At 34.6% G+C, this 15,572-nt stretch overlaps 2 protein-coding genes and 1 non-coding gene across 3 annotated transcripts; all 3 read left to right on the top strand.

Moving 5' to 3' along the window:
• The first annotated feature begins 325 nt into the window (after nt 1-325).
• On the top strand, nt 326-432 carry LOC113722778 (small nucleolar RNA R71). Its single transcript, XR_003456827.1, has one exon. It is a non-coding gene; the product is annotated as a small nucleolar RNA R71 (small nucleolar RNA).
• Nucleotides 433-10,821: 10,389 nt separating this feature from the next.
• Nucleotides 10,822-15,287, top strand: LOC140004367 (disease resistance protein RGA2-like). The gene is made up of 3 exons (XM_027245956.2): nt 10,822-10,935; nt 11,555-14,611; nt 14,976-15,287. Exon 2 carries the CDS (start codon nt 11,682-11,684, stop codon nt 13,101-13,103), a length of 1,422 nt encoding a protein of 473 aa, XP_027101757.2. The 5' UTR covers nt 10,822-10,935; nt 11,555-11,681; the 3' UTR covers nt 13,104-14,611; nt 14,976-15,287.
• Nucleotides 13,180-14,601, top strand: LOC113722710 (disease resistance protein RGA2-like). The gene has a single exon (XM_072049484.1). The coding sequence runs from the start codon at nt 13,180-13,182 to the stop codon at nt 14,599-14,601; it is 1,422 nt and encodes a 473-aa protein (XP_071905585.1).
• Nucleotides 15,288-15,572: the final 285 nt, after the last annotated feature.

Raw genomic sequence — 15,572 nt, 5'->3', positions numbered from 1 at the left:
TCCTCCACATAAAGAACAACTAGTAACATGTACATTAGAAGAAGAACTTGGATCATATCCGGTTTGTTTATTTAACACCTTCACCATATTACTCATTTGAGCACTAAGCATATTTATGGTATCCATTTTAATCATACCTGCTTGGTGTCTTGGATTACCTCTTTTATTGGCCTATTGATAATTATTGACCGCCATTTCTTTAATTAAACTTTGAGTTTTTTGGGGTGATTTTGCCATCAAGACTCCACCTGTAGCTGCATCAATGGTCATTTTAGTAGAAAAGGATAAATCATTATAGAAGTTTTGTACGATTAGCGAATCGGGAAGTCCATGGTATGGATATTTCTGAAACAAATCTCTAAAACTTTCCCATACTTCATATAATAATTCACCATCCAATTGACTAAAATTAGTAATATCCATTTTAAACTTAGCCATTTTGCCCGGTGAAAAATACTTATTCAAAAATGTTCTAGACAAATTATCCCAAGTGGTGAAAGTATTAGGGGGCATGAGAATGTAGCCAAATTTTAGTCTTATCCCTTAATGAAAATGGAAACAATCTTAGCCTTATTACATCCTCACAAACTTTATTCATTTTAATAGTGTCGTAAATCTCCAAAAATGTGGCTAAATATGCGTTAGGATCCTCTACGGCATTATCTCCAAATTGAGATTGTTGCACCATTTGGATTAATGATGGTTTAATTTCAAAATTTTTAGCGTTTACAATCGGCCGTGCTATACTTGTTTGAGATCCTTGGGTTTCCGGTAGAGCAAAATTCCTAAGAGCTCGCCTATTTGCTTCGTTTTCTGTCATTTCTTTTTCAAAAGGTAGCTCTATCGTGATTCCCTCTATTTGTTATCGAATCTCTTCTTCTTCTTGTTGTGGTGTATGCCTTCTTTGTCTATATAGTGTCCCTTCAATTTCCAGATCAAAAGGTGCGACTACCCAGAAAACCCGGTACATATACTACAAAAAAAAAAGATATTATGTAGTAATTAATTCACAAAAACTAATAAAAATTCTAACTTAACTAGAAACAAAGTTTAACTGACTAATATAGAGAATGTCTAATTAATCAAGCTTATTAGACCCTAATATTACCGCTCTTCGGTAACGGCGCCAAAAACTTGATGGATTTTTTATATAAGTACAAGTTTAATTCCGAATTACACCCGTTTTACTACAAGTATACATGTCCAGTTAGTAGTTTAGGGTATACCCCCGTACTTACTCTATTATTTAGACTAATATTCAACTTAATCAAGAGAAGTTATAATTATTACTATCTAACTAATCCTAACCAGATATTTGCAAGGTAATAATGGAGAAAATTCACTAAATATTTGAGTCTAGGGACATAGATTCCACTTATGGCATCAAAGATACAAATAAATAGATTTACCTCTTATTACAACTTTTATTTAACTAGGGATTCATTTCCAATATTACCAAATCTCATTCTGATGATGAAATGGCCTAAATTAGACTAGTTTTCCCTATTCCCATGGTGAATGAATAAGTCTACTCTTGTTTACTTCATGAAATGTAAGTTTAATCTACTTAAGTGTATTTCTAATCTCATGAGTTTACAACTTAAGCTCTATTTATGTTGTTCCATCATTATATCCAACTTTCATTGAATAATAATAACTATAAGCTTGTTATTGGTGATCAAGTAATAACAAGTGATAAGCATACACAAATAAACAAGTTAATACAAGATGTAATAAGTATAAATCACATTCACTTCATATCAAGTAGTCGTAAGGTTCATCTTCTCCCTAGATCTAGAAATTTAGCTACTCATATAAGATATAACAAGAAAGAACATGGTTTCATTATATGAACACATATTAAATCACAAGTAAAAAATAGATAAAGAAAGTTTAGCCAAAATAATGAAGAAGCTTCTAATGATCCTCAATTTCTTCAACAAAATGAGTGTACAATGAAGTCTCCAATTGTTCCTACAAAAGTTCTAATTAGAGAGAACAAGACAAGACTTACTACTAAGTTCTAATGATAAAATATGATAATTTGCTCTATAATATCCTCTACTCTTTCTTTTCTAATGATTCTAACATCTCAAATTGTTAAGAGAGTCAAAAGGTGATTTTTGGATAAGACATAAAACTTCTCTTCTCTTCCTTTTGGAGTCTGAAGCATATGCATCCCAAATTCTTTTCTGAAATATAGTTGAAAAGTAGTGTGAAAATAGAGCAAGTAACTGAGTAAATTGCAGAAATTAGGCTACAATATGCGATTAAGAAATATGCGACTACATGTCGCATTTTCAAGTGTCACGTATTCACTTCTGTGTATTTAGCTTCATTTCAACTGTTATTTTCTCGATGATGAAGGCCGAACTAGATCTTGTGCAAGAAAGTTGTATCCCTTTGAGTTAGATTTCCAATGTTTCAAGAATCATCCAATTTGGAGTTCTGTGAACTATAAAATGACCAAAATAGCCTCGACTGATCAATCCTCTGTTTCAGCTCTCGACCGTGCAAATGAGCTTCTATATTTTAAATTTTTAACAATAAAAAGGACTGAACTGGATTTCAATGTTTTCATATCAAATATAGATCTATCTCTTAGTTTCAACATAGTTAAGAACATGAGCTAACATGGCAAACATCCTCAATCACACAGAGTTCCATGCAAGACAATGTCACGTTGACAACATTTCCAGGTAAAAGAACATGAACAAAAATGTTAGATTGTCATCAACCAAGGATCAAAGGCAGCATAGGCAACTTAAATGAATGTACTATACACAACCAGAATCGATGTGAAAATGTCAACTATAACAACTTTATTGGTGAAATCTTGACCTATAATTGCATCTGTTATGTATGCAAAGCTAAGCCAGCTTAGTTATGAGAAAGACACGTAGGGAAAGAAAGAACGTTAGCATGATTAGAAACAAAAGTTATAAACAAACAATCCAAGTAAGCCAAATATTAACATCATCAATATCCCAATCTATCTCTCTCCATCTCAAGCTCTCTCAAATCTCTAACCAAAAGTGTTCATCACTTGCTCGTTCATCCTGAACTTCAAAAGTTCTATCATTAGTTAGGTTATCTCATAATCATTGTTTCATATCACAAGACAAGAATCTCAAACCAGTAATTGAAGAAAAAATAAATCAGAATACCATTGTTTCATTAATTAGCAAAGGAAAGGTAGCAATTTTTAAGATCAAGTTAGCAAAATAATGCAATTCTTATATGGATGGCACGTGTACAGCTGCAAAGCCACCCTTTAGTATATTATCAGAGTAAAGAAGGATCACAATTTATCTTTTATCTTTCTCTGAATGATCAATATTTACACATCCAAACTATGGTGGTTGGTTCTATGGCTAATATATAAGCAACATTCTTATAACAAAAACTACAAACAAATGCGAGTCACATGGCTTGGGATTGGAATAATAACGGAATTCAAGTTTTTTTTTTTGTCGGAATTCAAGTTAATAGAACACAACAATGTAAAAGAATTTCATTTAGGAATCCATCTTCCTCATTCCTTGTACTCCAACAATAAATTTATGACTTCCCATTAAAATTATTCAGGATATATAGTTACTAGTTGACATCAAGAAGCCTAATCAACAATAGCGGATGCTTATAGAAATAAAGGCCATGATGCAAACATCTAGACATTTTACATGGGATGATAAATTAACCAAGCAATTAATTAATATTTAAATTAATGCCACGAGTATACCATTTCACTTTCAGAAGCAAGCAGAAAAATACAAATATTTGACCACAAGATATAGTGCGTCACTGATAAGAAAGTACTCTCAAATCGGTGAGGCCAATAATGAAGAATTCATGTACAAGGGATGCCCACAATGCGTAATGCTGAGGAGACTATCTCCGGTGGCCATCTTCGACTGCAGTGATTGGATTTACTGCATTTGGGCCAATTTCAATGTCAACCATGAAAAGAAGCCTTACAATTTCACTCATAACATGCATAAATGAGAGTTGTTCAATGGTGGGAAAATGCAGAGGAGGAAGATGAGTAAGAGGAGAGATGAGGAGTCGGCAATAGGAGTATAGGTGGAGGCAGAGGAGTGAGTTTGGGAGGAGGTGGAGGAGAAAGATGCAGGAAAGTGGGTGGCTTACATTTTTTTCCATTTCATTTTTCTTTGATTATATAGAGGTCCGTTTTACTAATTTAGTTCATCTAGGATCCACGTACTAACCAGATTAGGGGTGAAATTGTGGAATCAGAATTGTAATTCTTAGGTCTTATTAAAGGATTTGAATCTGTAGAATTAAATGCCCATAGAATTCGAATTGAATTCTTCGAATTCTAATTCTCTAGCATTGATAGTGTCCAAATCGCAGATTTGGCATTGGGTTCCAATTCCAATTCTAAGTCTCTAGCTCTTTCACAGCTTGTAATCAATGTAAGTTGCGCCATTTAGTTGGGCTAGTTACCCAGTTTGCTAGTCAACTTAGAAGCAAAAATTTGATCATACCAATATGACTAATTGACTTATAATCAATGTAAGGTGCATCATTTAATTGGACAGTTACCTAGTTTGCTGGTCAACTTACAAGCAGGAATCCAATCATGCCAATATGACTAAAGGTTAATATTAACAGAATTGGACATGATTCCGAAACCAAGCTGAAGTTAAAGTTAATAACTAGCATTGTAAGATTCATCCCACATAGGACGAAAGGAAAGGATGAATAGTTTGGCCTTGAACTCGTGACTCTGCTCAAGAGTCATTAGACCAGTCCAAATCTCACATTAGAGCAAATTTCACATGATCAAGTCGTATGCAACATCAAGTAAAAGTTTGGGGAATGATATTGAAGAAGCATCAAAAGCTATCGAAAGAGCATCAAGTAAAGGTTCGAGGGAATGATATTAACGATACTTTTGATGCTGTGGAAAGAGTATTGAGAAGAATCCAGCTTCAGAATTTTTGAGGAATTTAGTTCAATTCATTTCAGACAGTTGATGGATTTTTGAGGCTACAATTTACGCTTTACATGCATAGTTATGTTGTAGTAATTAGTACTTTCGATTTTCAATTCATCGTTGTCTCTTTTTTCTTTTTTTTTGTGGGGGGGGGGGGGGGGGGGGGGGGGGGGGGCTGGGGGAGGGGGTGCTTAGATATTGTATAGGACACTCGGTAGACTTCTTTCTTTTTCTCTTCCGAATAAATATGTTGTAATTTAATTATGCTTCACAGAAGAGTTGCGTAAGGAAATAGAATATGAATCTCTAATTGAGAAAAGTCGGAAGAGTCTTGGAAAGATTTAGTATTTTTTTTAGGTAATTTCTTTTTTTAATTTGAGATCTTTAAATTTATGATCATATACTCTTATTGATTTTCCTTTTGGAGGATATAAATAAAGTTACATTGGCTTTCTAAGTCTTTTTTTTTTTTTGTCGCAATGATAACATTTTTGTATAACCTACTCTAACCTAATTTAAGGCAATATTTTAAAACTCGAACTGCTAATTAAACCAACGAAGTGTTCGGGTCAAGGTTCAACCGGTCGGACATGTTCAACCCTAGTTCAATGATTTTTTTTAAAAAATAATTTATATAAATATATGTGCACAAAATAAAACATGCAATGTATTAATTTAAAACTTTATATGATGAAAAGTTTACTATTTTTGAATAACTCGGAATTTCAAAAAATAAGTTTTTTAAATTATAAGTTAAAACAAATAAATTTCATCTCAATTTCAATTATATCTACCAAAAAATAATCTTAAATCCAACCCAAAAATACCACAATATTTTGAAATTATACAAAATTCACATCTATGAGAATTTAGACATTGTGAGTTTAAATTTTAATTTACATTTTTGGGATTTAGATATTGCAATTTAAAAAAAAGGAAGTTTGGAGTTTAAAGGAAGTCAAGAGAATCAAAAATAGAAATGTAAACTTGATAAGAAACAAAAAATGAGATAAAAGTGAGTGATTGTGGCATTTAATAATTAGTCTTTAGGGTTAAAAAATATTTTTAAAATTTTTTCAATTTAATGGACAAAAACAAAATTAAAAGATAGAAGAAAACATCAATAAGTTAAAACTAAAGAGATTTGATTAAAAAGGGAGTGACAAAAGAAAAGAGGAGAGAAAGAGTTGAAGATTAAAAAGAAAGAGTGATGAGAGGATGAGATTTTGTAAGAAAAATTGAGAAACGAAAGATAAATATTTGTTTTATATAAATAAACTATCAATAAAGGCTAATATGATGTAATGGTGCAATGGTTACTACATTAGTCTTCTATCACAAAGGTCTTTGAGTTTGAATCTTGGTAGCTGTATTTTGCAAAACTTTTTTTTTAAAAAAAAAAAAGAGGGGAAAGTTGAAAATCGGAAACCACCATTCAATCCGATTCACCGATTTTAATGGTTTTGACCGGTTTTTTGATAAAATCAACCCTAAAATAGAATCGGATCAGTGTCATGACCGATTCGCAGTTCAACCGATCTAACCGACAGATCCTGTCCGATTTTCAAAACACTGATTTAAGAGGAGGGAGAGTCAATGAAATTTTTTCATCGAAGAAAGCCATAATTAAGTGATAAGTTGAGAGGCAAGGTTTAACCATCCTCACCACAACTTAAATTTTTTGGTGGCACCAACAATCCAAGACTGTTGGTTCACATTGGCTGTCTAAGTCGTGTTGCCATCAATAGAGTGAGCGCTGGAAATTAAGGCCATTCTACCAAAGCCAATTCAGAGGAGGGATTGGAAGGCGCAAAAAGATGGTAGATAATTGATTCCAAACGCACTCACAAGTAATTGACTAGACAGAGGCGGAAACGTGTAAAGGTTTTGGAATCAAGTGACACTGATGACTGTTTCACTGTTCGCCCTTTTGTCTTTCTGATATGTATCCACTTAGAAATTTGTTGTTTTCATACTTTGTCCCAGCCTAAGAAAAAGATGTTAACAGCAAGAGATGTCCAAAAATGAAAGAAAAGAAAAAGAAAAAGTTAGTTGTAGTAGGATTCAAAATATAAAATAATCCACATTGTCTTTTTTATTAGTACTATAAAAAATATTTCAATAATTGCTTGAATTGGCCAAGATGGTAACGTTGGTGTCATCTTTCTATCAACCCGAATTCGAACCTCTCCTGAAACATCCGTCCATTGTATAGGGCTTGCTTGTGCGCACTCTCGAGTAGAAAAAAAAAAAAAAGATTTAGTGGAGCAAGTGATAACATATAGTTTGGTGCAATCTATTGGAAGAATTAAAAAAAAAAAAAAGTGTTTCAGACTACTTTCAAATCCTTCCATAAAATGCATCAGAACGAAAGTTTAAGCCAATCCTTTTTGCCAAAACAAAAATAAACTGAAAAATTTTTAAGCTTCTTCTATGGATCGAAACCCAGAAAAGGTAAAGAAGTTGAGTTTTACTGGCATATAATTTCAAACAAAATATATTTCATTTGTTTTGTACGTTAAACCTTTACCATTCAAGGGTTCATGACATCCCAATTCTTTTTCTTTGTTTTTGAAGTCCCAATTCTCTCTTTGTGGTATGGTTTTGGGCAGTGGACCAAAATGATCCTTTTGTTCTGCCAAAAACAAATTTAATCCCTTTTACTCGAAAATGATCCAATGTCGCTCCCATATAATTTCAACAAAACTAAATTGAAGATTCACTTAATCACAATGGGCTTTTTAATATTGTACCCAACTAAATATTTTGCAATTTTCACCATTTATGGTAAAATAAATTCCCTTATAATATTTTTTTTATTTAAAGGTGATCATTGAATAGCTTTTTAGAGGTGCTAAAAATTGCCTAATTTCGTGCATTATAATAACATTTAAAATTTTAATGTTGTCACGGAAATCCATTATTTGCAATAGAAAAAACAAATGTGATGTTTAGGCACCATTCTGAAAGAAATTCATGTTTCTAATATTATTGACAACAATTGAATTATAGCTCATCTATTTAGTGGTTTACTTAAGTTTGGATTTTTCATGCACCATGGTTAATATATTAGAATTTTGTCTTACAATTAAAGAAATAAAATGATAGTGGGATGCTTATAATTGCCTCCAAATCCTGCATTAATGTCTCCGCTCTCCTTTATCTATCCTAGCATTAGTTAACATAGTAATATGGTCATAGAATTTCAATGACCATAGTGATTAATTTTCTAAATACTAGGGGCTAAATTTTTTTTTTTTGCGTGAAAGAAAAAAAAATCATTTTAACCCACATCTTAATTACTGAGCACCAAAATTGCAACTCTTCCTTTCTGAATTCAAAGACTAGTACTCTATTTTCCATGTGAAACAATAAGGACCAAAATGTCGTTTTAGGTGGCTCTCATTTCCTTGCACGCCCTAAACCCATTACAAGTTTACAACAAATTCAAAGAAGCCTTTGTCGTAGGTGGAGTCAAGGACCCATCTTAAAGTGATAATCCATCTTTTTGAATAAACAATTCAAAAGTGAATTAAAGAATGATTAAGGGTAAAGGGTTGCTGCTTAAGCTTCTCAATCATAGCATGCAGTGATTGGCATTTGAGGCGGGCATAAGGTGTAAACTGACGAGGGAAGTTAACAAATATTCGTAGATCCTATGCAGACTTCATCGTTGTACATATAAACAAATCTTAATTCTGAAATAAAACAAATATGATTTAGTGGAAAAACATATTGGTTTGGACAAAGATAATTTGGTTTGCAAAATTTATTCTCACAAATCCCAATCACCTTTTTATCTTCCCAATCACCCTTTTATCTCACATACATCACATCACAAAAAGTGCTACAGTAAATATCTCAAATAAATCATCCAAATAAACTCTTATCCAAACAAACTCATGTGAGGATTTACATCATTTTACTTTTTATACTTGAGGCACATGTCGTGATGAGGAATAATAGATTCATTCTATTCCTTTGTGCTTCAGTGTATAAATTTTTTGGCCGTTATCTATGCATTGTTAAGGTATACCATATCAATACCATTTTGAAAAGAAAAAAAAATATAAAACAAATATGACAAAGAAATTCAATTTAATTCGTATGATGTTTTACTAGTCATCTACGTCTGCGATTTGAGTCATCGATGAATGAATAGGTGAAATCCCCCACTTGATCTTTTTTGAAAGAAAAAGAACAAAAGCAAAATAAAAAAAGTAAAATAATTATTAAATATTTAATAAGACTTTCTGGCTTGCGTCCAAAAATGCCCATTCTATATTTAATAGTATCCAGCAGTGATTTATATTCAATTCTGACCACCCACTCTATATTTTTGTATTCGAGCTAAAGAACTCATAACGATATAGGCAAACAAAATTCCCAACCTTTTTCTTTTCTTTTGCTGGAAAAACAGAAACAAATTTTTTTTTTTAAAAGTGCTGAAATGCATTGTCAAGTTAAAAGCGCACTTCATTTATAAGTTTTGTGGAGCCAATAATTTCAGAAGAAGATAAGGCCCATATACAAAGTTACAAAAGAACACAACGGAGAGATGCAAAAAAAAAGAATCTTTTCTTAATGAAGTTTCCAACTCCTAAAGACAGCTCAACAATTAGTGTCCCATTTGTAATTCTTGACAAATGATAAATAAAAATACTTTATGGTTTTTTCAATCTGTTCCCCACAAGATAATCCTATCACGAAAGGGGGAGAGCTGAACATGAAGCTTAAAATTATCGCACATCGCCTAAATGTTGTATATTTTTGTAGAAAAAAAATGAGAAGTCGATTTAAATAATTGTTTTCAAGGCTTTTCTGAAAACTATTATATTTTAGCACCTTTATTTTTGGTTGCCTACCACGCTATATTCAGGGCTTTGCTCTGACTAATCTGTTGGTTGATTCAGATCGCACACCTGGCTGTGGTGAGTGAGTCTTCCAACAAGGATTGGATAAGCAAGGTTTCGAACCCGAGACCTGTTTAAGTGGAACCAATCTGCTTACCACTTGGCCCCAACCCCGGTTGATTTTTAGCACCTTATTAATAAATAAATTTGTGAGATAAATAGATAGTTGATTAATGTGTTCAAAATTTTGTTGTGAAGCATGTTTACGAATACCATGACCTAGACAAATTTCTTAATACTTTAAATGCATGTCATGATGAGGAGTAGATTCGTTCTATTCCTTGATGCTTTAGTGCATACTTTTTATAATCTTTTCAGCCTTTGTCCACAGTTGCAAAGTTTTACCGCATTAATATAAATTACTAGTCATCAACAGCGGGGATCAAAGAGTCACCGGTGGATAGGAGAAAATAAATCCTACACTTGATATTTTATGAAAAATAATAATAAAAAGGTAAAACAATTATTAAATATTTAATAAGACTTTCTTACTAGTGCCTGGAATGGCACTGGTTAATCAGTTCCCACGTCTTTGATTTTGAAAAAGGTAAAATTAATCCAAATTCTTCTAAATGCAAGAAGATTGGAAAATAATTGTGATTATAGACATTATTAAAAAAGTTAAATGCAAAAAACTCTCCATAAACTTTCATATTCATTCCGAAATACGCGTTTTTACAATGGACAAGTTGAGACCGTCCTTCTGAGTAAACGGACGTCTTTGAATCTGGCTCCTCTTGGCGTTACGATAACTAAAGTAATAGCAAAAGTCTCGTATATTATTGGGATGCTTAGTTGTCTTCCTCTTTACTATTGGAGGAGAATGGGAATGCATGTGGAGGAGATTATTCTGCTATTTCTTTACCATTTTCTCTTTGTATTCTAAGAGCTACTATATTTTTTATCCCATTCCAGTGGTATCTCGTTGGCCAATTCACTTGGTTGGGAGCTGCCAGTGGGAATGTGGATCCGCTTACCTACAAGTAGCAATAATTAAATAAAAGTTGACTGGGAAGACCAAGTAAGAAAACGCGTATATGACGATGTGGTAGGATAGGAGAAGTCCTCAGCTATGTTTTCAGAACCGGACCGGATAGCGACTCGGCCAAGGTCAGGGGTCAGGGGTCAATGGGTTCGACCGGGGGTCGATAGGGGTCGAACCGGATGACGTCATAAATAAAAATTATTTAAAAATTAAAATATTATATATATCATATCTAATAATATATTGATATTAATAAAGGTATATTCATACATATTTGATGTTTCAAATATATTTAACAAGAAAATACAAAGAAATTAGAACAATCAAGTAGCAATTTATATTATTTAATAAATATTAACAAGTTTAGAATTAAAATTATGAATTTAATTGAAAAATAACATCAAATTGTAGGACAATATTTATAAAGTATCAAATATTTGAGGTATACGAATAAGTTTTAACAATTTAGGGGGCCAAAACATAATATTATAAAGTTTGAATTTTTTTTTTAAAAAATTACTGTTGAACCGGAAAAACCGGGTTTTTCCCGGTCAAACCCGGTCAAACCCGGATTTTGACCGGCTTTGACCGAGTTTTAAAATTTCCGGTTTTCTAAGTTGACTCGGACCGGCTACCTGGCCGGTTCCCGGTTCGACCGGTTCGACCGGCCGGTCCGGTCCGAGTTTGAAAACAGAGGTCCTCAGCCACCACTCCTTGCCCTTTGTTTCATGCTTCTGTTTGCAACAAAACATTTCTTTCCAAATCATTGCATTCTATCCTTGCAACATTTTATTGCCGACGCTCCAAAAAAAAAAAAGGGGCAATGGCTGAATTGATTGTTCCAACGATAATTGATGTATTGGCTGATGTTCTGGTGAAGCAGCTTGGGGAGAAGGTCAACCTGGTGATGGGGGTTGAAGAGGAGGTGTCAAATATCTCCTCTAAGTTGGCAACCATTGAAAAAGTGCTGCATGATGCAGAGAGACGAAGGCTGAAGGACAGAAGTGTTGGAATTTGGCTAGAAAAGCTTGAGGACATAACATATCAGATGGATGATGTGCTGGACGAATGGAACTTCAAGATTCACAAAGCAAAGAATGCCAGAACGCAGCCAACACTGCGGAACAAGGTTCGTTCCTTTATTCCATCCCTCCGTTCTTATCTCAAACAACTTCCTGTGCGTAGTGATATAGCTCAGAAAATAAAGAAAATAAATGGACAGCTAGAATTAACTTTGAAAGAGGCAGATCAATTCAAATTTATTTCAACTGGGGGGATTCCTGATTCTCAAGATTTTAAGCGAATTATGACTACCTCAATCATAGACGAATCAGAGGTCTATGGTCGAGCAGCTGATAAGGATGCTTTACGTAACCAAGTATTATCTGAGAGTAGTAGTCAAGGAAGAGATGGGGTTCAAGTTATCTCTGTAGTAGGGGCTGGGGGTAGTGGAAAGACCACACTTGCCCAGCTGCTCTTCAATGATGATAGAGTCAGAGTGAAGAACCATTTTGAACTTACAAAATGGGTTTGCGTATCAGATCCTTTCGATGAGAGAAGGATCGCCAGAGCAACCCTTGAGAGTCCAGGAAAGAGTTCTCCTGATTCGTCAGAGTTGGAACCACTGCTCCAACAGTTGAAAGAAACTTTTTCCGGTAAGAGATTCCTGCTTGTCCTAGATGATGTCTGGACAAAGGAAGACTCAAAGTGGAAACCTTTCCAATACTCTCTCAAGGATGGTGCTCCCGGAAGTGTAATATTGGTGACAACTAGGAGTCTAGAAGTGGCCGCAGCGGTGGGAACAACTCATACTCACCACATGGCTCTGCTGTCCGACTCTGATTGTTGGCTAATAATGCAAAGGATAGCATTTGGTGGAAGATCAGAAGAGTGGTCTAAGAAAAAGGAAAGCATTGGGCAGAAAATTGCAGAAAAATGTAAGGGGTTGCCACTTGCTGCAAAGACTCTGGGAAGCTTATTACGGTTCAAAGATACCGTACAACAATGGCAGGATGTTTTGGACAGTGAGATATGGCAATTGAAGGAAGCAACTATGGACCTTTTCCCTCATTTTTATCTAAGCTACAACGAGTTGTCCCCAGAGCAGAAAAGTTGCTTCTCCTATTGTGCTGTCTTTCCCAAAGATCATGTGATAAATGTAGAAAACCTTATTAGGCTGTGGATAGCACAAGGTTATGTTCGCCCAAGACGAAGAGGACGAGCGCTTGGAACCGGTGGGCCATGAGTACTTCAACAATTTGGCAATGCGTTCCTTTTTTCAAGAAGTACGAAAAGAGTCTGATTTTCTGTTTCATGAATATATGGTGTGCAAGATGCATGACATAGTGCATGATTTTGCACAATTTCTCACAAAAAGTGAATGTCATGCACTTGGTGGAGCTGGAAGAAATTCATCCAGTGAAAGAGCACGTCATCTAACAATTTTGGAAGGCACTAAGCAGGAGATGTTTAGTTCTCGAGGCGTTGATTTTGGAAGGCTCCGGAGCTTTTTAACTTTTTCTGAATTTGGAATACTAGTTCCCCGAAATCTGTTTTGCACTTTGAAGTGCGTGAGGACTCTGACTTTAAGTCATTGTTGGCTACCTGAAATCCCAGCAGAGATAGGAAGCTTGATTCATCTTCGGCACTTGGACTTACGTCATTGTGTGATAGTTGAAATCCCAGCAGAGATAGGAAGGTTGATTCATCTTCGGCACTTGGACTTGAGTCAGAATCGTTTCGTGGCACTGCCAGAAGCTATATGTGATCTATATTATCTGGAAATTTTGGATATCAGTCTTTGTCAAAATCTTTGCTGCCTTCCTGAAAGGATTGAAAGCCTTGTACACTTGAGGTACCTTTTCAATTTTGGGACCTCTGAATTAAACCAAATTCCACAAGGACTCGGGAAGCTGACGTCACTTTGTAGTTTGACTCGGTTCGTCGTTAGGAGCAACTCTGATGATTTGGCAATTTTGAAGGACCTGAACCAACTGGAAATATTACACATTGAAATTGAAGGAGAAGTAGATTTTGGGAGTGCGGAACTCGGAAAGAAGGTCAACATGCGCGAAATGTATTTGCTCTTTAGCTTCGGGGCCCACTTTACGGAAACTCCAAGTTGCATTGAAAGCATAGAATTGCCTCCAAACTTGCAACAACTTGTGCTAGATAAGTATCCAGGAACCCAGTTACCAAGTTGGCTTGTGACGAAGCCTCTCATCAATAACTTGACGAAGCTAATTATCAATGAGGCCTACAATATCTCATCCTTGCCTGCCTTGTGGAAGCTGTCGTCCCTAGAAGAACTTGGGCTCATTGGAGTGAGAAAGCTAGAATGTTTGGGCAAGGAATTCTTCGGAATTACAAAAGCAGTGCATGCGAACAGTCGTGATGCTCTTGGTACATTGTCAAACTCCGAGACATCAATCTCAGCTGAAGCAGTGGCATTTCGCAATTTGAGAAAATTACGTTTTCATAACTTTTACAATTGGACACGTTGGGAAGACTTAAGTGAAGATGATGAAGAAGTTGCTCTCTCTATCATGCCACGTCTGGAGGAGTTAGATTTTTGGGGCTGTGGAAAGCTTGAAATTCTACCACATCGCATCCTCGGAAGGATATCATCTCTCAAAAAATTGGATATTGGGCGTTGCTCCAAGTTGAGAGATCATTATTTTGACAAAACAAGAGATGACTGGAAACAAATATCACACATTCCTCAAGTTCATATATCCAATTAGTATTAATCAGGTATGGTTATTCACACATTTTTTTATGTATCTATCATCTTTGAAGTCAAATAATTGCTCCTTATAGAACTACAACAAAGGAAGGCCTGCTGGATGCTTATTCTAATTACTACTTGTAGAATATGACCTGTGCTTAACAACGAAGCAAATGTTAACAGAGCCATATGTATAATGAAAATATGAAATATTCATTAATAGTTTAGAATGATTTTTTTTTTAATTGAGAAGATGCAAGTCATTAACTAGTAAATACAACACTAAATTTCTAATAATATCTAATTGTAAACTCTTTGAGTTTGGAATTTCATTTATGTCTTGTCTTTTTATTTTTATTTTTATTTTTGCTTTTGTCCTTTGTTTTTCAGATAATATTCATTGCTGGCTCAAAATGAAGCTACAGCAAAAGGCATTGGGGGATCAACCTCTACGTCAACTTTTCACTTGGATTCATGCAAAATTTCGAATAATTGTAAAAATTTGGTTGAAGCGACACATCCACTTGTTTTGTTCAAAGCGTCTGTAGCCTTGTCAATTTCCAGATTGAATTTCAAGTGGGTACACAACCAGTCTTTATTTCTTCAAATCATTATTGTCCTATTGTATGTAAGTTTGTGTACATTTAATAAAAAAGAATGTTTGTACATTGTGCTTATCTATACAATGTATTATTGACAATCTATTATTAGTGCACTTATTTTATCGTCAATTTCCAGATTGAATCCACCTTGGTTGACAAGAAAAATATCGTCATTTAGCATTCTTGCAAAGTAGTATATGGCAAACCAAATATCATATGCATGTTCAGGCAGTTGATACCACACCAAGACGCAGCTCTGTTTCTCGAGTATAAGGCCAATTTCAACAGAGCATACCTTCTCATATGCCTCAGTACGAAGCTTTTGTCTGAATGATGAAAGATTCGCCAACGGCCAGCGTGGCAATTTTTCTCCATCATGTTTAAC

The sequence above is a fragment of the Coffea arabica genome, chromosome 5e (genome assembly GCF_036785885.1).
Source record: "Coffea arabica cultivar ET-39 chromosome 5e, Coffea Arabica ET-39 HiFi, whole genome shotgun sequence".
Taxonomy (NCBI): Eukaryota; Viridiplantae; Streptophyta; class Magnoliopsida; order Gentianales; family Rubiaceae; genus Coffea; species Coffea arabica.
This window is presented reverse-complemented; position numbering and strand designations above follow the sequence as displayed.

Excerpts from the sequence above, each read along its gene's own strand:
- LOC140004367 (XM_027245956.2), top strand. The coding sequence starts at position 11,682 with ATGGCTGAATTGATTGTTCCAACGATAATTGATGTATTGGCTGATGTT.
- LOC113722710 (XM_072049484.1), top strand. The coding sequence starts at position 13,180 with ATGGTGTGCAAGATGCATGACATAGTGCATGATTTTGCACAATTTCTC.